The sequence below is a fragment of the Protopterus annectens genome, chromosome 6.part0 (assembly GCF_019279795.1).
Source record: "Protopterus annectens isolate FY-2018-M chromosome 6.part0, PAN1.0, whole genome shotgun sequence".
NCBI classification, from domain to species: Eukaryota; Metazoa; Chordata; order Ceratodontiformes; family Protopteridae; genus Protopterus; species Protopterus annectens.
The window spans coordinates 178,454,025-178,481,022 of NC_056737.1; the positions used below are offsets into that span (position 1 = coordinate 178,454,025).

The 26,998-nt window shown below is 40.7% G+C and overlaps 1 protein-coding gene across 1 annotated transcript in view; it reads left to right on the forward strand.

Moving 5' to 3' along the window:
- TMEM63C (transmembrane protein 63C) overlaps positions 1-26,998 on the forward strand; it is a 2,716,247-nt gene that overhangs the window by 2,518,910 nt on the left and 170,339 nt on the right. Inside the window, exon 23 of the mRNA XM_044073895.1 lies at positions 12,001-12,168. Within this exon, the coding sequence (XP_043929830.1) occupies positions 12,001-12,168 (168 nt within the window). The remainder of the gene's footprint in view (positions 1-12,000; positions 12,169-26,998) is intronic.

Consider the following 26,998-nt stretch of genomic DNA (forward strand, 5'->3'; position numbering starts at 1 on the left):
AGATGTCGATGTTCTCCATTTTAAGGAGTGCCTCAAGTGAGTGCATTTTGAGGTTTAGACTTCTAGCATTGAGTAGCAATACCCTCAGATTCTTCTTGCCTGTACCTGTTAGGGTGGTGAATTTGTCATTTGAACCTTGCCTAAAAAAGGCACTATAGGGGTGGCTAGAGCCTTAGCCAGTATCCGGAATCCCAGGGGCAACAGGTGCAGGCCATCTCTGGCAAAGCATCGTGGTTTGTTGATCATGTATGTCAACCCAGGCAGACATATACAGGATCCCCTTAGAATGACACCAGAAGCTTAGCCAATTGTTGAAGTCAATCATTTTGTCCTTGTACTGTGGTATCATTCTGGATGATGGCAGGATGCTACTCAGGACTAGGGTCATACCTGCCTGGGCTACAAGATCGGACAGCTCCTCCATGTCCCTTTTCATGTAGTCCAAGGAGGTATGTCTCAGGTCATTCACACCAACATGGACAATGACAGAGTCATATTTGTACTTGTTGTGGAGTGACCTGAGTGCATGCACTATGTGGCGGATCCTGGCACCCGACAGGCAGCTGACAGTAACTTTCTCCTTGTTTAGCCTGGTGAGTGGAACATCAGTGTGCCTGACTATAGAGGCACCTATGACTAGAGTGTTGGGTACGTTGTTATGCCTTATGGGCTGTGGTTGAGTGGCACACTGAGTTTGTGGGCTATGTGTCATTTGGGTTGTGTTGGGGGGTGGAGGTTGCTTGTGTTTCTGCTTTGGAGGTCCCTGTTGCTTGGGCAGGTTTTTACTGAGAGCCTCCGTGAACGTAGGTGTGTGTTGTGTTTCTATGTGTGTGTTTTGGTGGTGTAGGTTTTGAGGGACTATGTGCTGAGTGTGGTGTGGTTCAAGTGTTTACCTTCTCCTCTTGACTGTCTAGTCCAGTCTTGGGTGAAGAGAGCTTTGCTTCTAGTTTGATAAGATAACTTGTTTGTTTCTGATAACTGATTTAATTTTTGTTTGTAAAGGTGGTAGGCATAATATTATGAATTTTTGGTTGGATTTAGAACAAAATGCTTATGGTGTGAAATTTGATGACATACAGTGTGGTATGGTTCACTTCCTTGATTTAGTTCTAGAGGGGGTTAATGGTGAGGGCATTAAGACATCAGTACATAGGAAATTTGCAGATAATTTCCATTTATTGCATGGGGCTAGTTTTCATCACCAATATTTGTTGGAAGCCCTACCCTGTGGGGAGTTTCTTCGAATGCACAGAATTTGTAGTAATTGGGGGGATTTTATAAGAGAGTGTAGGTTCACATTTTACATGTTTATTAACGGGTTATAACTACAGTGTGGTTAAGAAGTCTTTGCAAATAGTTGTAGCATTTAGACTGGGGTTAAATCAGTGTCAAAATGTCATGCATGAAGAAAGGAATAATACTGAATCTTGCAAAAATCAGATATATTTTGTTTCAGTGAATAATAGTCTGAGTAATAGGATTAATAAAATATTACATAGCTGTTGGAAATTTTCTACTTCAGGACATGGAATTGGAGAGAGTAATAGCAATTAGCCCTTGTATTTCCTACAAAAAAGGAAAAAGTTTGAAAGATTTTTTTGGTTTCTAGCTATTTCTCTATGCCTAATGAGACACTGCACATAATTCCTGCCATGAGGGGCACTCGCCCTTGTGGTGGTTGCTCTATATGTTTCTGTGTTACAAATTTTAAGAAAATAAATGGTATTAAGTTTTCTCCTGGTGGTAGCTTTTCATGTAACAGTGAAGGGATAATATATGCTCCCAGCTGCCCTTATAATTTACTTTATATAGGAGAAAGCAAAAGGAAATTTAAAGTAAGAATACAGGAACATATAAGAGATATAAAGAATGGTAAAATAGAAAGTAATGTTGCAATGCATTTCAAAACAGTTCATAAAGCTGATTATTCTCTGTTAAAAGCTTCTGTTTTAGAGCAAGTTTTTATGAAAATTGGTGAAATATGTGATATTAAGGACAAATTCTTTGTAAAGAATCTGTTTATATTTTAAAGTTCAATACTATGGTACCTGTAGGCTTAAACTTAGAGATTAATTGGAAACAATTACTATGTAATTGAATAATTAATTGATGAATGGTGTTATATAAAGATCATGTAAAGCTGTATGTATTACTCTTGGAAGGCTGTAAGCTAGAATTTTGATTTTTTTTTTTTTATTAGTATTATTATTATCAAACCTGTTTTTGTGCTGTGGCCAGTTGTGGATTTCTTCTTGCTGCTGTTCTTCACGTTGTTATATACTAAAGGTGAAGGTGCCTCAATTTACATCAAAAATAAATATACCTCAAGGCTGGTCAAACAGGACAATGAACTTGAGCTACTCCATGTTCAAGTCACCATAGGCAAAATCCAATACCGCTTTCTTGCAAAGTATATGTTCCCCTCTATGGAAAAACCCATACCACGTATTTATACTTATTGGAAACACTCACCATCCAAACCAATTCCATATTCATGGGCAACTTTAATTATCCTACTATTAACTGGTAAACCTTTTGCAACACCAAATGTACAGGCACAGAGATTTATGTATTCAGTAAACACAAACTCCCTGGACCAGATTGTCAATACACCAACCAGGGGTGCAACCATACTGGATCTGGTCGTCACTAATATGGGAGAGTGCTGCACACCCCCTAATGTAATGTCTTCCCAGGTAAGGTCAGACCACAAAATGCTTTCCTTTGAAGTAAATAAAACCTGGACCCCCAGCTAACCCTGGAATATTCACAAACTAACTCTAAGGCTAACTACCTGCTATTAAGATTTAACCTAGCAAACTTTCTAGTCTCCATAAACCCTAAGAACACTGCTACCTATACAGAACTGTTTACAGAAACCCTATACAAGCATGTTAATAGCTGCATAGAGACAGCTGTACCAACCAGGAAGAAGTACAGCTCTAACTTAAAACAAGTCACTCTGGTAGAATCACAGAATCAGTAGGCTGTATAATGGAAGGAAGAAAATGATGGCAAAAAGTAGGAGGTGCAATACCCAGCAGGATAAAAGCACTCTCATCAAACTAAGCAAACAACTCACAGGGCAAATAAAGTCTACCAAAGCCAACTTTGAGGTGAATCTGGTCTCCCAAGCAAAGGACATCCACAAGGCATTCTTTAGCTATATCTGCAACCTCAAAGGCAGTACACAATTGTGTGCAGAACTCATTGTAAATGGAGCTACCAGTACTGAGCCAGAAGACATAGAAAACCTACTGGCTGATAAATTCAGCTCCAACTTTATCCCTCTCCCCCCCACCACAACGTTTCCTCAGGAAATACCATCAAATATAACTCCCCTGTTATCGCTAGATAACAGGTCCTTAATGCTCTCTCTAAGGCCAAAAACATTGCATCAATGGGTCCAGACAGTATCCCAGGATGCCTACTAAATAGTGTGAAGCTTGACTTATCAGGCCCTCTGGAATTTCTATTTAACTGTAGCCTCCAAACAGGCTTCATGCCTCATGAATGGACAGCAGCAACCATCATCCCTCTGCACAAAGGTGGGCCATCTACATCTACCTTGGAAACTATAGACTCATAAGTTTCCCTAGTCTTACATGCATGGAAATGATCAATAATGATATAGTAAATCTCCAGACACCGGACCCAACCCAGCTTGGTTTCATCAAGGGCAGGTCATACCTACTAAACCTGGTGGACATCTTTGAGAAAGTCACCAAAGCAATGCATGAGAGCAAAATGGTTCACACTGCCTACCTTGACCTGTCCAAGGCATTTGACGCAGTATCCCATTCAGGTACTGGTTAGGTACAAACCCATATGTCAACTGGTGGATAGCCAACTGGCTCACAGACAGGACCTAGGAAGTTATAACTGGGGAGTTCACCTCTACAAAGAGGCCAGTCACAAGTGGAGTTCCTCAGGGAATCGGTCCTTGGACCGCTCCTTTTTGGCATTTGCTTCTCTGAAGTCAGGGTCAATACAGTGGTCTCTGGCTGACTAAATTTGAAGATGATTGCAAATTAGGAGCTGTCATTGAATCCCACACTGATCATGAATGGACAGGTGATCTACTGTGGCGACCCCTAACTGGGAAAAGTCAAAAGAAGAAGAAGGCAATTGAATCCCACACTGACACAGATGTTCTCCAGTAAGGGCTGACACAGACAGTCAACTGGTGTCAGAGCCATGGACTAAAACTAAATGCCAAGAAATACATAATAGTATCCTTTGGGATGTCATCTATCCCTGGTAGTTATCACACTGAAAAACACACCACTTACAGCTGACCCAGTAGTCATGGACTTAGGGACACACATAGACATTAATGTTGCCTTTTTTTCCATCACGTGTCTACAGTAGTAAGGAAATCATTCTATGTTGCACAACTTATAAACAAAGGTAGCATCTAGTTCCAAGGAGTCATTGTTCCACTGTATTCGGCATTCATCACACCTATTATTTTTTTTTTTACCAAGAAACATCTTTATTAAATTATCCTGTATGACATAGTCAAAGTTAAATTTATATAAATGAAAATAAACCATACCAACCCAATTTCAGTTGCAAATATTATACATTACAAACCATGCCAACACAACTGTAGTTGCAAACATTATACATCACTTATAATATATCTAGTCATTGTCAGTCAACCATTACTTAGCTCATTCAAGTCCTGCCTTCTTTTAAACCTTGTTCCTCCTCTGTATGTATTGATCCCACAGATCCCATTTTTCCTATGTAATTTGCTCCTACTCTTTTCTAAAGATCCCAATTCCAGTTGTTTTACCTCTGTTACTATCTTCGTTACTTCTATTAAAGTTGGTTTAGACTTTGATTTCCATTTTCTACTAATTGCTTTTTTGGCAGCTATCATAATTAGACTCAGGGAGGCCTTACTATGTCTAGGCAATTCCAAATCTGTATCATAGTTCAAAAAAATAATTTCCTTAGTTACACCAATTTGGTCACCCAGCATCTCTGACAGAGCAGTCTGCAGAGAACCTTTAAAGTCCATCAACTCATTACAATCATCAGACCTATCATTGAGTACAAAGCCCCCGTTGGTATGTACCTAACCAGGCATATACAACAAATGGAACATCCACAGAGGTTCCCCACTAAAAGAATACAGGACATAAGTAAAATGTCGTATGCAGACTGCCTCTATGCCCTATTCCTGTATTCTGTCTCCTACAGGCTGTTCAGGCGAGATCTATGCCTGTAATACCAGGCATTGTTAGACCCCACTCTGATGAACCTCCTTTATATCCACAAAACAAACAGCACCAGAATTACCTGTTCTAAAGACTTAAACCTTGCCTGGGACAGGTATGTTTCCCAGGGACTACCCCATCTCTGGAACAGACTCCCCATCCATGTGAAGGAGAGTTCCTCCTTAGCCCAATTCAACTGTAACTTGGACAGCTGGATGGTGAACAAGAAACTGATCCCTGTTTGGCACACACTTCTCTAATAGACACAGGCAACCTGTAAATGGTTCATCTTCCAGGCCTCTGCTTGTAAATGTTTCATCTCCCAAGCCCCTATTTACACTTATCAAGGGTACCAGAACTTGTCAGAGATTTGAAATGCATAGCTAGGCTTAAAAAGGCTCTTGAGGTGGTTAGCTTAGTAAACATGTATGAACATGTATGTGTGTCCATATATATATATATATATATATATATATATATATATATATATACACACACACAGACACATATATATGCACACATGCTTGCACACACACACACACACACACACACACACACACACACACACACGTAGTGTACGTGTATACATACATTTTGTATGTGTGTGGGTTGGGGTGATTACAGTTTTGTTATCAGAGGTTATTGTGAAGTTGTCTGTTGGGGGGGTGCTATGAGAGGAAAATAGCAGTAATATTTGTTTTATTTGGGTTAAGAATAAGCTGGTGGTTAGAGAACCAGGTTTCTGCTAGTGAGAAGGACTCTTGTGTTTGTGAGTGGAGAAGGTCTAGAGTGGGGGCTGCACATATGATTGTGGTATCATCTGCGTATTGAATAACTGAGGCTCTGGGGTTGGATGGATGGGAGTTGATTGGTGAATAGAGTGAAAAGCAATGGGCCTGGGATAGAGCCTTGAGGAACTCCTAAGGATACTGGTACTAGAGGGGATAGTTGATTTTGCCATTTTACTGCCTAATGCCAATCTGATAGATAGCTCTTCACCCATGTGATGGCGGAGGAACTAAGGTTTAAGGTAGAGAGTGGGTTGAGAAGTCTTTTGTGGTTAACCATATCGAAAGCTTTGGATAGGTCTAAAAATATTGCTGAGACAAGTTTCCAGTATTTCTACGGTAATTAACGGTGTTAGTGAATGATATAAGTGCAGTGGACATACTGTGGAAGGGCCTAAAGCCATGCTGGTTTTTAGATAGCAATTTGTTTTCTAGGAGGTAGTTCATAAGTTGAGTGTGTATGCCCCTTTCTAGGATTTTAGATATGGGTGATAAGATAGCAATAGGACGATAGTTATTGAGTTCAAAGGAGTTACCTCCTTTGTGTAGCAGTATGATGTGGGAGATTTTCCATAGTTTGCAGTCTGAGATAGATCTGTTGATGAGAACAGCAACTGGATAGGCTATGGCTGTTGTTGCTATTTGGAGGTATTCTGTGGGTAGGTTGTCTGCAGCCAGAGTGGTGGGTTTGAGCTTTTGGAGGAGTTTTTGGATGGTTTTGATAGATACTGGTTAGAAGCTAAAGTGGGAGCTTCTAGCTTGTGTTTCCATTGTGGCTGGTGTGTTTGTTGGGGTTGGGTAAGTGGAGTTTATTTGGTTATTAGCTAGGGCCTCGATTGTCTCAGTAAAGTATTTGTTAGACTGCGTGGGGATATTGTCATTGTTGTTCCCTGTTTTGGGTGTGGGAGTAGTAGTTTTCCCAGGTTGTAGTGCAGAGTTGACTGCAGCCCAGACTTTTGTGGGGTTTCTAGCAGGTTTTAAGTATTGATTCATATTTTGACATTGCCTTTATTACACCCTGATAGTGTAACCACTCTGCATCTGGTATTTCATATTCCTCCCTTTTTTCCTCCCATGTTTTTAATTCTTTCCTCTCTTTAATTGCTGCTAATACTTGATTTTTGTGTTTTTCGCCCACCATCTCTCCATGACTGTATTATTTGTTTGGAAGGTTGGGCTTCCATTTCCTATAGGATACAATTAAAGTTCCCACCAAGACTTCCCGCTTCCTAAAACTTGTTTCATCCCTGCTTTCACTGTGTTAAAGTCTCTCTTCCATCTGTGTACTGTAAATGCCACCATAATCCTATTTTCCTTTTGGTATCTACCAAGTGCACTTGAGACAGCAGCAGTTCTTTCCTATTAGAGCTAAATTCTCTATACTGGAGTAGATAAAATAGGTGCATTTGTGAGTGTCGTGTAATATTTCTCTAAGTTCAGAACACTCAGCTCTTCCTCTTCAGGTATTTTTGTCATTAATTCCCAATCTATTCATGTTTTTTCCTGTCGCAGATAAATTTTGAGAGTTCCTGCCTGAGCTGAACCTAATCCTTTTTCTTATAGTTACATAAGAAGACCTGACCTATATATAGTATTTAAATTGCTAGGACTGCATGGTCCAGATCTAATTGCTGGGTTTCCCATCTCAGCATTTTTCTTATTTTTACCTGCATCTCTAACCGTGTTTCTCTTAGCACATCTTCTGATCTTTTAGTTAGCCATACGGCTAAGTAATTCATCCTAATGTGACCTCATAGTCACAGGTATTATTTTATTGTACCATTGTAAAAAAAGGTGCATAATTCAAATACAATGCTTTAGTTTTTTCCTTATTGATTTTATATCCTGCCAGTGTTATGTACTCTTGCTGTTTATCAAACAGGGCTGGTATATCCCTATCTGGATTTGCTAAGAACACAATAACATCACCTGCAAAAAAAGTTTATATTATTTGTTTTACCTTGCCATCCTTTATAATGCAAATAATATTGGTGACAATGGGCAGTCCTGCTTTTTTTAATTCAAGTTGTGCCGACAAGACTGCCGTTTAGTTTAGTATTTGCTGCTGAACTAATGTATAAACTCCTAAGTTGAATTAAACTTTATGGAATTCTCATTTTTTGTAACACCCCCCAAGACAGTTTAAGTGAACCTGGTCAGATGCCTTTTCTGCGTCATATCCTAAGAGCATTAGTTCTTAGTCTCTTCTGCCTCATTTTGGATCATGGTAGTTATTAAAATGTTTATCACGTTTGCCTGTCCTTCACAGATCACATTGATCTAGATTTATAGTGTTAGGAATAATAATCTCTGGTCTTTTAGCTGTTATTGATGTGAATATCTTATAATTGTGATTTAAGACTACAATACACCTATAACACCCTGGGTTCACTGGGTCCTTACCTTCCTTTCTTATTACTGTTGTTATGAGGGAGGAGCTTCTTTATTTATTAGAATTTTGTTAAACATTTTATGCCAATACTTTATAATTCTCCCTGATTTAGTTTCCACACTTCAATAAGTATCCCATCACTTTCTGGAAAGTTACCTCTTGCCAGTTTTGTAATTTGCATTTCAATGTCTAATTCTATTATAGGTTGACTTAGCGCTTTCCCCTCTTCCACAGCAAGTCTTTTTAAATTCAGATTTTGTAAGTAATTTCCCACCTTTTTTCCACTCTGTATTTTCTGCCTTTTTATATAATTTAGCAAAGAACATTCTGAATGCTTCACTAATCTGTTCAGGTTCTTGAATTACTTTCCCTGTTTTTCCCTCCTTAACTTTGAGCGCCTACTTTTTTGTCTTCTGCTGTCTTAGTTTATTTGACAAAATGTTGACAGAATGTTATTAAAATAATTTAGTGTAAATTCTTGTTTTTTTCTTTCGGTTGCCTCATCTAAGTGATTTACCCACTGTTGCTGCAGATCTCCTAATCACATTTTTCTTCTTTCCCTGATAGTTGCCTGCCTAAACTCTGAATTTCTTTGATTAATTTGGGCAGACTATCACTCTTATTTAGTTCCTCAGCCCATTTTCCCCTTTCTTCTTCTTTTAAAAAGTTTGCCAACTTCATTTAAAACTCCTCCCATTTCCTTATTAAGTCCCTCCACCCCTGGCTAACATCCCCTCTAGCTCTTTGTCAGTGTTTTCTTGCAGCTTCTTTTTCATATTGTTCAGTTTCCACCAACTGCCCTCAGCTCTTCAGTGTGTCCCCAAGTTATTTGAGGTAGGCGCTCTGATCTGACAGTTCGCTGGTGAATGGTCAGATAGCCCACTAATGTGTGTTGTCACATGTTGCTCTAGATATTCATGTTCCTGTGAAATATATATGCCATATCTAACCTAGCTTTAGTACCATGACTCTATGCATTGTACGTAAACAGCCTTACTCAAAACCTGCTTCTTCCTGTGTCTACCCATCCATTTACTTGGCAGAAGTTATTTAAAGTTCTACCTTGTGATGCAGTTTGTGTGTGCCTTGCCTCCCTATTTAAATCTTTTTTTTCAGTGATCACGTTCCAGTCACCTCCTAAAATAATGACTCTTTGTATAAAGTCTGCAGTTTCCACCAGTATTTCTTTTAATTCTTCCCTAATGGTCTTTGGTGGAATATAAATGTTTCCAGTTGCAATCCTAGATTGTCTCCAGTATCCCGTTGTTAGCACAAATCTTCCTCCTTTATGTTGTTTACTATTTCCTATTAGCGAGTTAGATCTCCTGCGTATCAATGTAATTACTCCTCTTCTTCTTCCTGGGCCTTTCACTGCATAATAACTTTCCCCTCCAGTTCTAATAATTTTCTCACTTTTATCCTTATCTAAGCATGCTTCCTGAAGTAGAAGCACTTCACTTTGTAGACTATATATTTGTTCTAACACCCTATTTGTCCTAATACCTTACACTAAGCCTTTCATATTCTACTTATAGTCAAAGACATCATGCTATTTTGGTTCCTTACTTTTCCCATATTTCCAGTATCCCATTCTCTTTTTTCCCCCCTAAAGCACATTGAAATCCTCTCTCTCCCTATGTTCTCTCTTCCTAGTTTGCTTCTTTATCCAACTAATTCCCATATACATTTGTAGCAGCTCCTTATTGAAACCTACTCATAAACTGTCATATCAAACATATAACTATTATTATAATGCTCCGTATTATCGCCTCTCTCGGCTTGGATTCCTCTAGTAGCTTCTTGAGCATTTACTCATGAAACGCTGAGACCAGCATTAACACACTGCGCTGTTTCTTAATGCAACCCCCAACTCTCCTCGTGTTACTGTGCATTAGTATGTGCCTCTGTGTCCCTTGGTAACTTCCCAGACTAAAGAATATTTTTTGTTATTTTACATTACTGTCAGCATCCTATTTCCTCCTATGCCCCTTAATATACAACATTACCATAACATTCATTTTTGTTACTTGCTAAATACAATGAACACCAACAGTCTTTAATATTAAATGATATCTTACTGTTCTACCTGATTTACTGCAGTCCTGTGGGAACTTCAACAGGTTTCATCTGTAGCATGAAGTCTACTTCCTCATAGGGCTACATCCAGTTCTTTTAACTACACTCCATGTGCATGCTGTCCTGTTGTATGTTAGCAGTCAACTGTTTTCTCCCTGTTGTATTACCTTTTGACTTTTTCACCTAGATCTTTGTTTGCCTATTGAAGATGGTCCTCAACTACTCATGCTGATCTAACTATTCCCAAACTAGCAACAATTACATTTCTTCTCTTGTAATGTCCCCCCCCCCACCCTTTTTTTTCAAACCTACTGGCTTCTTGTTGCCTTTCTGCATCTTTTTCTTGAACACAGGGAATGGCTTCAGTCATCATCTCTCTTCTACTTGTTTGGTTTACTGTTCTCTTCTTAATTCCTTTTGATAATCAATTGTCCTCCCTTTCTGTCACTGCGCTCTCTTGTTGATATCTTGCTATAGCTGCTTCCACGTCTTCTAGGTCTAGGAATGTTTTCGTGCCATGGGGAAAAAGATTTTAAATGTTGCTGGGTAGAGCAATTTATCATAGGCGGTGTTCCCTACATTTTTTATAGAACAGAATCAATCCATTTCTCTTCATCCGAGTTTCAGTGCTTTTGTCTTTTTCCCAATGCAAAGTCAGTATTTTTTCCTTTATTGTTTAATTTTGCAACTTGACAATTGCTGGCCTCAAGTATCCTTTGCTAGGGCTTGGGCCCACATATACCCTGTGCACTTTCTCCACTGGCACCTGCTCTGCTTGTATTCCAGTCCATTCACTTAGTTTGCTCCCCATAAATGTAACACAGTCCCCCTCTTCTAATCTTTCAGGGATATTTGAGAGCTGAAGGTTTTCTCTCCTAGCCCTGTCCTCAAGTTGTAGTGGCTTTTCTTGCATATCTTTTCCGGCTGCCTCCAGTTCCATTATTCTGTCACAGACTACTGTCTCTCCTTTCCATAGAGATGTCAGTTTGTCCAAGTGAGATGAAAATGATCTTTCCATCTCTTCTAATATTATCTGTTTTGGGATGTACTCCAGCAATAAGTTTCCAGTTCTTACTACTTCTGTGCATATTTTGTTTATTTAGTCAGTGAGTTCTTGAAAAACTTTTTCTTTTTACCTGGTAGACTTTGATGTCATACTTGTGTTAGAGCTTTGCAGCCAGAGGTCTGTAGAACGTTTTTGCCTTCCTTTTGTTCCACTATTACTTCCATTCTTCAGGCCTGAATATAGACCTCTGTAGGCAAAACCCTCTTTTAATGTATAGACCACTAAAATCCTAATATAGAGTGAATGTTAATTAATTGTGCCAAGAATCTTCAACACTAAACCATGTTTGCTCTTACATAATGATTTCATCGCCTACCTTATATAAAGTTCCTTGTAAAGGTGTTTGCACTAACACAATCTCTTGAATTTCATTGACTTGATGACTTACCAGATCCTTGGCCAAACTTCTGTACTTAATTGTGATGGTGTATGTTTTTCTATTTCTTTTAGGGCTGTTGTACATGCTGCTGAAACACATGGTGGATCGCTATAACATTTACTATACTTACATCCCAAGTAGACTTAACCAGCGCATCCACTCTGCTGCCATCAGTCAGGTCATTGTGGCACCTATACTCTGCATGTTCTGGCTACTCTTCTTTTCTGTCCTGAGGCTGGGTAAGTAGAAAATCGCTGATTAATGTAGATTGCCAAAGGCCTTTAACAAAGGAAGTCTATGAATTTCTTTATGGACTTACTGAACTGGGAATGACATTAGAATTATATGAATGCCTTACAAAATATCTCCATATTTGAGTGAGTTTTTTGCCTTTGTTGAATTTAGAACTTAACAGGATAATTTCATGTTGTGATTTGTGGCTGCGCTTTTGCAGATGTCAGATTTGTTTCTTTGAACAATGCATTTATCTCATGTGTTTTTCCCACAGAAACACCACAAATCCTGTACTTCTAATTTGTTTTAATTTAGTTTTAGTTATTCTTTTCAGGACTGTACAGTCCACAATAGGCACTGAACAGGAAGTAGGAAATAACCTCTGGACTAGATGAAGGGTGACTTGGACATTGCAACTCAAAGAATGCCTTATCAAGCAGTGCAATATCGAACTTAAAATAGCCATGTCAGTAATATAGCCATAACTGAGAGGTGAATAGAGCCAAGGAAACATTCATGGAAGAAAAGTCCTTTAATTTTATTTATTCATGTTCTAGTTCTGCATTTGATAATGGGTAGATGGAGTGGTCAGTTGACATTTGTCCTTTTTTTCAACCATGGACAAGACCATAAGAACATACATGATGCTGTACTGTATCAGAATACAAGTACTGTTGTATTATATACTAAATGTACACACTCAGTAATGCATGACACAGTATGTAAATGCACAGTGGTGTAGTGTTATATACTAAATGTACACATTCAGAAGTGCATGGTACTGTAAGGAAATGTTTAGTGATGCAGCGTTATATAGTAAATGTGCACATTCGGTAATGCATAGTACAGTTAGTAAATGTACAGTGTTATTTTATGTACTAAATGTACTCATTCAGTAATGCATGGTACAGTAAGTAAGTATACAGTGGTGTAGTACTATGTACTAAATGCACACATTCAGTAATGCATGGTACTGTAAGTAAATGTACAGTGGTGTAGTGCTATGTGCTAAATGTATGCAAATATACAGTGGTATAGCATTATATACTATATGTACATAATCAGTAATGCGCGGTACTGTAAGTAAGTATATAGTTCTATATACTAAATGTGGGTATTCAGTAATGCGTGGCACTGTATGTACATTTACAGTGGTGCAGTACTGTATTCTAAATGTCGGCATTCAGTAATGCATGGTACTGTAAATAAATGTGCAGTGGTGCAGTGTTATTTACTAAATATACACATTCAGTAATGTGCTGTACAGTAAGGACATTTACTGTGGTGTAGTATTGTATAGTAAGTGTGCACATTCAGTAATGCATAGTACAGTAAATAAATGCACAGAAGTATAATACTACATATTAAATGTGCATGTTCAGTAATGCACAGTATAGTAAAAAATGTAAAGTGATGTAGTAGATTAAATGTGCCCATTCAGTAATGGAAAGTACAGTAAGTATATGTCCTGCAGTGTAGTACTTAATGCACAGTATAGTAAATAAATTTAAAGTGATGTAGTAGATTAAATGTGCACATTCAGTAATGGACAGTACAGTAAGTATATGTCCTGCAGTGTAGTACTTAATGCACAGTATAGTAAATAAATTGAAAGTGATGTAGTAGATTAAATGTGCACATTCAGTAATGGACAGTACAGTAAGTATATGTCCAGCAGTATAGTACTTAATACTAAATGTATACATTTGGTAATGCATGATATAGTAAGTAAACGTAAAGTGGTGTAGTGTTATATACTAAATGTACACATTCAGTAATGCATGGTACAGTGATATAGTGCTATATAATAAATGCACACATTCAGTAAAGCATGCCACTGTAAATAAATGTACAGTGTGCAGTACTAAATATTAAATTCACACATTCAGTAATGCATGGTACAGTAAGGAAATGTGCAGTATAGAATACTGCATGATACAGAAAGTAAATTTACTGTTGTGTGATACTATGTACTAAATGTACACATTCAGTAATGTATGGTACTGCAAGTATATGCATAGTGGTAGTTCTGAATGTGCTCATTCACTAATGCATGGTATTGTAAATAAATATACAGTGGTACACATTCAGTAATCCACAGTAAAGTAAGGAAATGTGTGGTGGTATGGTATTATATAGTAAATGTGAATATTCAGTAATGCACAGTACAGTAACTAAATGCACATAACTATATTACAAGGTACAGTAAGAAAATATATGGTGGTGTGGTAATGTATATGAAATGCGCACATTCAGTAATGCACAATACAGTAAGTAAATGTACAGCAGAGTAGTAATAAACAATGTGCACATTCCGTTATGCACAGTGCAGTAAGTAAATGTACAGTAGCATAGTACTACATACTAAATCTGCACATTCAGTAATGCACATTACACTAAGTAAATTTATAGCTGTGCAGTACTAAATGTGCACTTTCAGTAATGCATGATACAGTAAGTAAAAGTACAGTGGTGTCTCACTAAATACTAAATATATGTATTCATTAATGCATGGTACAGTAACTAAATGCACATAACTATATTACAAGGTACAGTAAGAAAATATATGGTGGTGTGGTAATGTATATGAAATGCGCACATTCAGTAATGCACAGTAGAGTAAGTATATGTACTGCGATATAATGCTAAATACTAAATGTACACATTCAGTAATGCACAATACAGTAAGTAAATGTACAGCAGAGTAGTAATAAACAATGTGCACATTCAGTTATGCACAGTGCAGTAAGTAAATATACAGCAGTATAGTACTACATACTAAATCTGCACATTCAGTGATGCACATTACAATAAGTAAATTTATAGCTGTGCAGTACTAAATGTGCACTTTCAGTAATGCATGATACTGTAAGTAAAAGTACAGTGGTGTATCACTAAATACTAAATATATATATTCATTAATGCATGGTACAGTAAGTAAATGTATAGAGGTGCAGTACTATAAACTAAATGTATATATTTAGTAATACACGGTACAGTAGATAAATGTTCAGGGGTATGGTACTAAATGTGCACATTCAGTATTACATGGTGCATTAAGTACAAGTACAGTGAAGCATTAGGTAACCTATCTACCACAAGAGGAGTGGTTCCTGGCCCAGAAATTGTAGCTACTGGCCGTTTGGGCAGTTTTTTCCATATCTTTCAACGTTCTGGTTTAAAAGCCGCACTTGCACTTGTTTCCCACCTTTCCTGTAACTAGCCTAGTCCAGATACATAGTTGCTGTATCCAGGACTGTTGGTAAGCTTCTGAGCCCTGCAAGTCTTTCTGTGTTGGAGGAAAGCCTTCTAGCTTATCAGTGGGAGTGGTAAGCACTAGGTAGACTGTCTACCATGAGAGGAGAGGTTGTTGGCCCAGAAATTGTAGTTTATTGACCATTTGGACAGTTTGTCTGTCTCTTTCAACTTTCTGGTTTAAAAGACCACATCTGCGCTTGTTTCCCATCTTTCCTGTAACTAACCTACTGGGTAGCACTAGAAAGCCTTAAACTGATACAAGCCTTCTAGCTTAGGAGAGAGATTTTGGAGTGATTAAGTATCAGTTTTCTGTACTTTTTTGCTGTACTTAACTGTTTTCTGCCTAAACGTAGATTTTCCAATGTTTATTGTGATTTATAAGCTTGTTTTTTTCACATATTGTACTTATTTGACTACCTGCACTTTTAAAACATTGTTTTTTGTTTAAATAATTTGTTTAACTGTTGTAGGCTATACACTAAAGTGCGATAGCCTTTTCTGATCGTTTGTAGATGTTCAAAGCTGTTTTAAGTGTATTTTTTACTGTTTCTGCCTTATCTTTTCAAAAAAAAAATGATTCCTTGTTTCCCACCTTTCTAAGCTAGTATAGTCCAGTTTTTAAGCTAGTGGTGAATTCAGGGCTGTGATACTAGTTTCTCTGTACCGTACTTGGATAGAAGGACGTTTCTCTGTTCACCTTTGAGAGAGGGGAGCTTTGAGCAACCTATCTGTCCCTGCAGGAGTAGTTCCAGCCCAGAAGTTAGTAGTTTATTGGCCATTTTGGGCTAATTTCTATCTCTTTCATTTCCTTACTACAAAAACCGCTTATTCCCAGCTCCACTAAGTCTCATCTTCAGTTTTTCCCTTGAAACTAGTCTAACTCTCAACCTAAGCACTCAAAAAGCATCTTACAGCCCAGCACTTGCTCAGACCTAATAGCAAACACTAATATACCCTGACACTGATTGCCCAGAAGGGCAAGGCTCTTTATTCACCCCTCACCAACCAAGCGACTAAGCAGCTCACCCTACTATTCAAACACAACCAAAGGGCAACTTCAGGTGCACTCTCCAGTCCAGCTGGTGAATCTGGGTATCCTGAGGCGATGTTACAACTGCCTCATGTACACAGACAACCCTCTCCTCCTACCACAAAATGCTAACATATGCGAGCGATGCAATTATACAGCCAAACTGGAAGCTAAGCTGTCTCCACCCAAGACTGGAACAGACAGTCAAGAGGAGGAGGTTAACACTTGCACCACAACTCCAGCCATACACAGACCTACTAAAACAGCACTGGCAAAAAATACACATAAATACACAAAATCATACTCTGAGACTATAAATAAAAACCTGAAAAAGCATCAGAGACCTCCAAATCAGACACCCAAACAACCTGCACTTCCAGTCACAAACCAGACAACACATAAAACACAAAATCAGTGTGCCGCACAATCACAGCCTTTAAGGCGAAATAACATACCTAACACGCTAGTAATAGGTGACTCTATAATCAGGCACACTGACATCCCACTCACTAGGCTGAACAAGCAGAAGGTTACTGTTAGCTAACTGTCGGGAGCCAGAATCCGCCACGTAACACAATCACTCAGGTCACTCCAGAACAAGTACAAATATGACTCTGTCATTGTTCATGTTGGTGTGAATGACCTGAGACATACCTCCCTGGACTACATGAAAAGAGACATGGAAGATCTCTCTGATCATGTAGCCCAGGCTGGTATGACCCTGACCCTGAGGAGCATACTGCCCTCACCAAGAATGATACCTCAGTATAAAGAAAAAATGATCAATTTCAACAATTGGCTAAGCTTCTGGTGTCATTCAAAGGGGATCCAGTGTCTGTCAGCCTGGAACAACATGCTCAACAAGCCGCATTGCTTCGCAAGAGATGGCTTGCACCTGTCACCCCTAGGCTTGCGAATACTGGCCAAGGCTCTTGCTGCCCCCATAGTGCTTTTTTAGGCAAGGCTCAAAAGTCAAACCCACCTCCGTAAACAGCACAATTAACAAAAAACTGAGGGTTATGCTACTCAACACCAGGAGTTTAAATCTCAAAATGCATGCACTCGAAGCACTCCTCAGTATGGAGAACGTCGACATCTGTGCAGTAACTGAAACCTGGTTTAAGGCTCCAGAGAGCACCCCAGCACTACCGGGCTACAACTCATACTATACGTTTCGGCCACAGAACACGGACCGAAACACAAAATGAGGAGATGTATCCATATTCATCAAGGATACCTACACCTCCAGGTTAGTGGCGCAGCATGATACCTCTGAGGTTATCCATGTGCAACTAACATCGGGCAAATCTGTAATGCAAATTGTGGCCTGCTACAGATCACCCTCCATGACCCAGGACCACCACTCCACCTTTCTGGAGACACTGGAAAACTTGAAGATCCTACCAAACACCCTGATATTGGGTGATTTCAATTACCCTACCAATCACTGGGAAAACTACTCGAGTACAAATTCCCAGGCCCAGCGCTTCCTGGAATTCATCAGCTCAAACGCCCTGGATCAGCTGGTAAACCCCCCTACCAGAGGTGAAAACATGTTGGACCTGGTCATCACCAACATGGGTGACAGGTGCTCCACAACGGAGGTCAACCCGTCACTGGTTAGATCAGACCATAAACTAATCACTCTGGATGTCCACACCCCACCACCACCCTCAACTAAGGAAACCACAGTAAAAACTTTTCTAAAGCAAACTTCACCTTACTTAAAACAGAGGTGGTAAGTTTTACAGCCCCCATGCTAAAGGATAATGCTGCCCAAGATGCAGAAACCTTTACAAATGCACTCTATGAGCACCTACAAGGAGGCATGGATCATGCCATCCCTGGCAAAACCAAGACCCACTCCTCTAAGAGAAGGAAACCAGTTTAGTGGACCCCTGCAATAAAGAGGCTATACAATAGAAGGAGGAAACTAGTTCAGAAAAAAAGCAAATCCCAAGAAGGAAAGACATCCCTGATCAGTATCAGTAAGAAACTGAGGTCCAACATGAAATTATCCAAGGCTAACTTGGAAAGAGAAATAGCCAAGGATTCAAAAGATAACCACAAAGCCTTCTTTAGCTATGTTAAGAATCTAAGTGGCAACTCGCAGATATGCACTAAACTAGTTCAAAATAGCTCAAAATATACTGAACCTACTCATATTGCCAACATCCTGGCAGATCGATTCAGTGCAAACTTCACCCCCTCTCACCTGCAAAAGGGCCCACAACAATACCGGAAAAGTGTAGTGTCCCAAAAATCACAGACGCACAGCTGAAAACAGCCCTTTCAAAAGCCAAAAACACAGCGTCATTGGGACTGGATGGTGTCCCAGGCTGCGTCTTGCATGAACTACAGAACGGATTAACCCCCACCTAAACACACTGTTCAACCTCAGCCTCTCCACAGGCTACATGCCCATAGAATGGTGCACAGGAATGGTTATTCCTCTCCACAAAGGAGGGGCCACAACGGACCCTGGTAAGTATCGCCCCATAAGCCTGATTAGCCTGGTCTGCAAGACTATGGAGCGCATCATCATGGAACTCATTAACAAAGACATTGGGAACCTCCAAACACTTGACCCTACCCAGTTCGGCTTTGTTAAGGGCAGATCATGCCTACTAAACCTGTTTGACTTCTTCGAGATAGTCACCAAGGCCATAGACGAGGGAAAGGTGGTTCACACAGCCTACCTTGATCTCTCCAAGGCTTTCAACACCATTCCCCACTCGGGTATTACATAAAAGCTCACCAGCCTGAACATAAACCCCTATGTCATGAGATGGGCTGCCAACTGGCCTACTGACAGAACTCACACGGTAAGAATAGCAGGCTCCAGGTCCGACTCTAAACCAGTCACAAGTGGTGTCCTGCAAGGCACGGTCCTGGGACCCCATACTGTTCAGCATATGCTTCTCAGATGTACAGGCAAACACGGGAGGACTATGGCTAACCAAGTTCGACGATGGCTGCAAACTGGGAGCCATAATTTACTCTCCGGCTGACACGGACATCCTCCAAAAGGGCCTTACTGAGATGGACACCTGGTGTCAAAGTCATGGCCTCAAGCTAAATGCCAAAAAATACGTAGTCATCCCGTTTGGGAAAAACAAAACACCCACAAATTACCACATAGGTGGCAGCCCCCTTAATACAGAAGAGGTAATAAGAGATCTGGGGACCCAGGTAGATAGTAATCTCTCCTTTGACAATCATATTGCCAGAGTAGTTAGAAAATCCTTCTATATGATCCATCTAATTACTAAAGGGTTTGCATCTAGAAATAAAGAGGTTATAGTGCCCCTCTACTTGTCACTCATTAGACCCATCATAGAGTACAATGCCCCATTCCAGATGTACCTCACAAGACACTTCCAACAGCTGGAAAGACCACAAAAGTACATCACCAAGAGGATTACTGGTCTCAAACATATGTCCTATGCAGCCCAACTGGAAAAACTCCAGCTGTACTCAGTAGCATATCGCTTACTCAGAGGTGATCTCTGCCTGACTTACAAAGCCATGTCCAACTCAGAATTGATGGACATGCTCCACCTAAAGAAATCAAAGTCACTGCGAGCCGCACACTCTAGTGAGCTAAACCTCGCCACAACAATAAATAGAACATGCTGGAGGGATAGATTCCTGTCACTGAGACTCCCCATGCTTTGGAACAAAATTCCAAATGACATCAGGCAGAGCCCCTCACTAACACTCTTCAAAAGAAACCTTGACAAGTGGATGAGTAACAGAAAATACACCCCTGGGATCACTTAATTGGCTCTGCTTTACAGAGGATCAGTTAATTAATCAATGGGGCAGCGAAAGCCGACACACTCTGGCTAGGCTTGTAAATGCCCTCCGGCAGATAGCCTAGTACCTACCTATGAACCTATATACTAAATATACACATTCAGTAACACAAGGTAAAGTAAGTAAATCTACAGTGGCGTAGTATATACTAAATGTACACATTCAGTAACACAAAATTCAGTAAGTAAATGTACAGTGGAGTATTATGTACTGTAAGTAAATGTACAGTGGGGTAACATTATATACTAAATGCTCACATTGAATAATGCATAGTACTGAAAGTAAAAGTACAGAGTATGCAGAATGTGCTGCTGATAGATTGTTTATCTTAGTGTACTGGTGCACGCTCATGGGCACTCATGCACACACCTGCACACTTTTATACATTGCTAGTTTACTTCATCCACTGTTTTCTGTAATTTTATGTGTTTTTCCTACTGGTTTTCATTGTATAAATATTATAGGGGGGCTATAAACATGAAAACTGTCACGACAGGTGTTTTTTTTTCACTCAACTGCAAAGCATTGGCATTTTTTCAGAGCTGTAAATAACTTAGGGCAGGATTCACGAAGCCTCCGTGTAAGAGTTATAACTCTTACACGGAGGCTGCAGTTAAACGGAGTGATGTCAGCATGCTCTATATATTCATGAGAGCATGCTGAATCACACCTAAGGCTAACACGGTCCGTGGAAGACAGTAGGGGGCGTGTCCGTAGGCCGAGCCCTGTAAGCGGACATGCCCCCAGAAGAGGAAAAGTTCCCAAAGTAAACACCCATGACAGAGTCCACGGAAATGTGAATAAACAGAACACAACACATGCCCCCACAGACTATGAACAGAAAACATATAAATAAACATGTTATATATTTTTTTTAAATTGTAAAAATGTTTAACCGTGAGTGCTTTCGTTTGCTGGCGTGCCCGTAGCGCACCTACAGTTAGCAGTCAGTGGGAAAGCATATAAGAACTAAATATGCAAAATAAGCCAGGAAGCAATAGCGTAGCGGTAGAGATGTTGGCTGAAGAGCAGGCATTCATGGTTCGAGCCCCCACAACACCAATTTTTTTAATTTTAGCAAAATAAGCAGGAAACAAGTCCCTGACAAATATGTACACATAAAACCACATTTTATGTAAAATGTAATGAAATAGCCCACTTATATTGAAGAAATGTGAGGTAACAAAAGAATAAAAAATGCCAGATGTGCCCATAGCTGAGCTACAGTTTAATAGAGTGAGTGCATCTGCCCGTAGATGAGCAGTGGTTTAACTGGTGCAAAATGAGTGCCCGTAGCTGAGCAGTGGTTTAACATGCTAAATCTATGTGCCCCTAACTGAGCTGCGTGCTGATAGCCAAATGAGGCTTAAACCAGCGTACCCCGTTTGCGCGGAGCTGCGCACCGCGCAAACAAGCTAACCGACGGGCAACGTTGAGCAAGCCGTATCAAAACTGCCTTTACACAGACACACCCCACAGCATGTCTAGACAGTCATGAAAAATAAAAAGCAGTGGCAAGGTTCGAACCCAGGATACTATACACCATAGTCAAGGTACCAAACCACTAAGCCATGACAGCAGTACCTAGAAATGCAATAATAGCTAATATATAGGAATGAATACAAACTGGAGCATGACAATGCAGGTTTACTGAAGTTGATACAATTCCAAAATGGCCAATCACAGATATGTGCGGGAAAAACGGACTATATAAGCCCCATAGGCGGAATACACAGCATAAACGATTGTAGAACTGACCTGCAGGCAGAATGACAGGAGTAGGAGAGGGTAGTTGCTTTCGAGCACAGAGGTGGGGCGTTGAGGAGTCCAGGTACATGGTCTGGCTCCTAGTCCACAATCATGAGGCCCAACTCATGCAGGGCCAGGTCCTCTGGGGAGCATACAGGGCCGAGGTGTGGGACCGGTTGGCTCATGATCTCACCAGTGCCACAGGGATTCCAAGGACTGGTGAGCAGGTCTGTCACCACCATGCGGACCTGAAGAGACGCAAGCAGGACCAACTGAAGCTTTGGATCCAGGAGGCCCGGCAAACACCCAACGCCCCACTACTGAGTAAGTTACATTTAATTATGTATGTAAGAAATCAAACTAGCTGATATTATGGAGATGTGTATTCCAATATTACTTCATTTATATTACAGCTGCAGGTGTCTGTTCTGTGAACCGCAGAGCCTATGGCGATAGGCTGGTGCGGTTGCGCCACCAGGCAGGTCAGTAATCCACTACCAGTAACTGTAAAGAAATATAAAAGTATGACAGTCAGCAAAAGAGTGCAGTGTAGTCAGTAAGGAATAAAATGTGCAAGTAACAGTGTGAAAGTGTCTGCAAGTATTGCTTGATTACAAAAGTGTGTTTCAGCCTGTAAGTTAAACCAAAAAATGAAACTGTCTGACATATATTCTGAAATATAAATGCCCTACCTGTAAGGAAATAGTACACAACCTGCAGCAGGCTGAAAAGTATAGCTGCAGAAGATGATGAAATCACATGTGTGAAATATATCCCTGTTGAAATACTGAAACATGACAGAAGTGAGACTTCTGGAAAGGATTGTAATAACTACCGGTAAAACATGTCAATAAAGCCTAGAAGTAAGTACCATCCTGAATAGTAAAATGAAAGCAAGTGAGAGAGTGTGAGAATGTGTCATGAATCCAGCAATACAGTAGTAATAACCCCTGAATAAAGTATACTGCAGTCAAGACAGAATGAAATGCATGTGAGAATCAAAACCAAACAGCGAAATCTGTTCAAAGTGTTGCTGCATCTGAAATGTGTATCCCAAAATCTGGATATGTTGCTGTCAGTCTGCAATATGCAGATAGTATGATTGTCTGATATACCAAACATCCACACTTGTCTACAGCTATATAAAGCAAATGTAGCAGGATGATGTAGGTGAACAAAGCTAGATATGAATGTGTATGAAGAACAATAAAATGTATATTGATGTTGCAGTAACAGTCCTATCACCAAGTTGAAATAGTTATCATATAGGAAACTGTAGTTAGAACAGTAGTGTGTATATAACTGTAGCTATTAGAAATGTACAGCATATGTATTGGTATTCGAAGGTGTTAATATTATTTTCTTCACCCCACCCTATAACCACATATAACTCATTCCACGTGAAAATGATATGTGCAATCACAATTAACACCCCTGGACGTTTGTCCTGTTGGGTCATATATATTTGCATATCCATTGATGCATCTGCCCTGTTCATACATCCAAACCTGATGGCCTGTTGCCATCAATTACCCCTGCATGTTGTTGGACTGTGTATTTCTGTTCAAGTTATGCATGTGTTATGCACGCTGTTCAATGGTGTGAATATCTGGGTGTTTGGTTAATGGGAATACTAATGCATGCTGTTACAACTAATTGTGAATGGTATTATATGTCACTAACCCAAACTGTCATGACATAATGCAAAACATAGGACGACAGGGAAGGCAGGTTCCAGCGGACCCACCTCTCCCACCTCAGCTGGCGAGTGCACCTGGCACTAGTGCCAAGTCCGGACCCTCCTCCGGTGGCCCTGTGCCACCTGCGGGTGGAAGCGCTGCAGGGGATGGGGCTCGCCCCCCTCTGCAAGTGTGGCCGGAGGAGAACCACCACTCACCCTCAGTAGCGTCCGGACTGTGGTGCGTAGGGAGATTCTGGACTCTGTTCTCGAGCCCCTACGCCAGCTTGAGGCATGGGTGGCGCAACTAACGGGCATGCCTGTTGCCCGGCCTACACAGCCCCCAGCACAGCCCCGTCCTGGGCAGTGAAGGAACAGTGGCAACTGCCTATGGGTGGGGATATCAGTTCCACTGTTGCCATCTGTGGGCTCATGGGCTCTGGATATCCAAACCTCCGTCCCCGTCAATTGTGTAACCCCCCCCACACGTGTCATACACCGCCCCTGTATGCGTCTTGTTTGTCATGTCTGTTTACCTACCCAACCTACCTCCCCAGCTGTACCAACTTACTTCACCTGACATACCACTCTCACCTGAAAAAAAAAATTAAAAAAAAGGGCACTCTGTACCCACAAAAAAATTACGCCCCATACATAGCTGCCCATTCCGCACACATGTCTGCTGGACATGGAATCTATCAATTACAATTGGCTGTACAACAAGTATTATTGTTGTCCTGACACCTCTCTCAGGGGTGGAAGGTTTCAAATGTCACACCAAATTACATACATATGCACAGCTGTTGCTGATGAAGACATGGGCAGCTATGGGCCTTACCTACATCCCTCCTGCAAATCCCAAGCTTGTTTCCCTACTGTCTTACCCTCTTTGTGACCCCCTTTTCACCACTTTCCTGTCTCCCCATTTTCTTTTCTTTCAAAGAAAATAGCGCGGGTGTGCGCCAGAGTAAGCACCGTTAAGCGGTTGTAAGCGGGTTTGCGCTTGCGTGTGCGGAGCTAACCACCAGTGCGCATGCGTGAGCTCCGCACAAACCAGCGCTAACCCGGTTACAACTGCTTAAAAGTGCCTTAGTCACTTTGATTGACAGGTCCTGTACTCAGTTCAAAAGCAAAATAAAATCCCACTGTCAGTCCCGAACCCAGGACCTTGGAAACACTAGTCTGTATGACCTACCACTAAGCCATGACTCTTATACAAGAACATTGTGCTAAAATAAATATAACATGTAATAGTGCGGATGAATGTAAAGGGAATATAGGATGTGTAGTACACAAAGCATGTCATTTAGAATTACTGTCAAAACTACTGGATTTCCATAATAGTAGTGTGTGAACAGAAACAGCCATGCTAATTGGAAGCTTGTAGATAATAATGTCAGTTAAAGTACATATATAAATGTATGTATATGTACATATATATATATATATATATATATATATATAGTTGTAGGAGTCATTGTGCATACACACTTGCTACAGGGAACATGAGAGAGGAATGGAGAAATGTGAATATACAACACAGTCTGAATCATGAGAGAGATACTAACCTTTACACTCACAGAACACTGTCCACAGCATACCAGCATGGTCCCCGCCCTTACAATCTGAAAAGGCAACGCCTATCCCACATACCCTTTTATAGCACTGACCTGAAATCACAGTGAGAACTGCAATCAGTACACAACTGGCTGTATGCAATTAGCAAATGCTGGCTTACAATTGGTGCAGAGGCCATCACATGGACCTATGCAGATACCTACAAAAGCATCCAGTGCTAACACTCCACACATGCAATACATTCATTGCACTGTCTGGAAGCAGACAGAGGGAGAGAGAAAAGTGAGAGAGAGAGAGAGAGAGAACAATAAAAAAAAAAAATGATACACTGTGACTCTGTCACCCGAAGCTGTCAGCAGTGACAGTAGCAGCAGCAAGCAGAAGCAGTGGTAATGCAACCAGCTGCGACAAACACAGGTAATGCAAAGTAGCAGGTTAATAGTGTGCATACTGTGAACCCTCCAAATGTGTCATAGGTCTGTATCCATAGGTATGTCCATGTGATATGCTGTGTGTATGTAGTTCCACCAAAAGGGGATGACCATACATTACATGTCAATCAGTCTTAGGCCATGATCCTGGCAGCAGTTGTCTGTGCGTTGCCCCAGCAATGGCTGTAGTGACTGCTTTGAAAGGTCAGCCAGGTTCAAAAGGCAGGATCAGCCCATCACAAAGGCACACTGGCTGGGAACGAGTGTCTGCAGGTACCCGATATCACTGCATATGCATCCCATACTGCATAATTCCATAGCTTAGACCAGGCCGGTTATGCATATGATGTGTGATAAATATTTCAACTGGTGGGGGAGAAGGAGGGGGGATACATGCACCGAACATGTCTGCAAGATTGTTGCCAATATCCGTGTGTTTGTTGAATGTTAAGTAGGTGTGTATTAACACAGAGCATATCTGAGGCATGTGGTCCATATGTGTAACATAACTGAATAAGGCCTTGTGGTCATCCATAGTGTTTGTGTCCATTTCCCTCCCAGAGTAGGCTGTGGCCGTTGTTATGACGGACCGTAGCGTAGTACCAGTGCTGACCACAGATGCCTTCCCTTAATGTGAATGTGCTCTGTCCTGCAGTAGCTTCCTGCTATTGTTATACAATCTGCCTCTGTGTGGGGTCCACCGGACAGGATGCCTAACCTTTGTGCATAGGGTCTGGGTTAGAAATGTGTGTGCAAGTTCCATGCAATCTGTGGCATGTCCGTGGTAAGCATTTGCAAAGGGGTCAGCAGTGTGGCTTGTGGCTTCCACTGGCCCAGTGTGCTGCATGGATACCATCTCAGTCCCAGCAAGTGAATAACTGTCTAATCACATACATATCAAAGTAGTCTACTGTGCTGGTGGTGGTGGTGGGATATGTATATCCAGGCCGAGTAACTTTTGTCCACGTCACAGTAGTGGATGGTGTCCCACATACAGTAGCTTGGGATGAACCCCCAGAGTGAGATTGTGCATTGCACCTGTCAGTGTGTGCTGACCGATGGGGCATGCTACTATGTTGTGTGGAATGTGGCAGGTATTGTTGCACAGGTCTTGGCTGAGCACTGATATCTGGCCATGTACCTGTGTATCCACCACGACACACACACATGCAACATATGGGAGTAGTAGTATATCACTACACATGAGTATCATGTATAGTATGTGTGCCATATATTGCTGACATGGTCTGCTGATATCCTCTTTGTGTTCTCTTCCAGGGAGATGGCGCGTC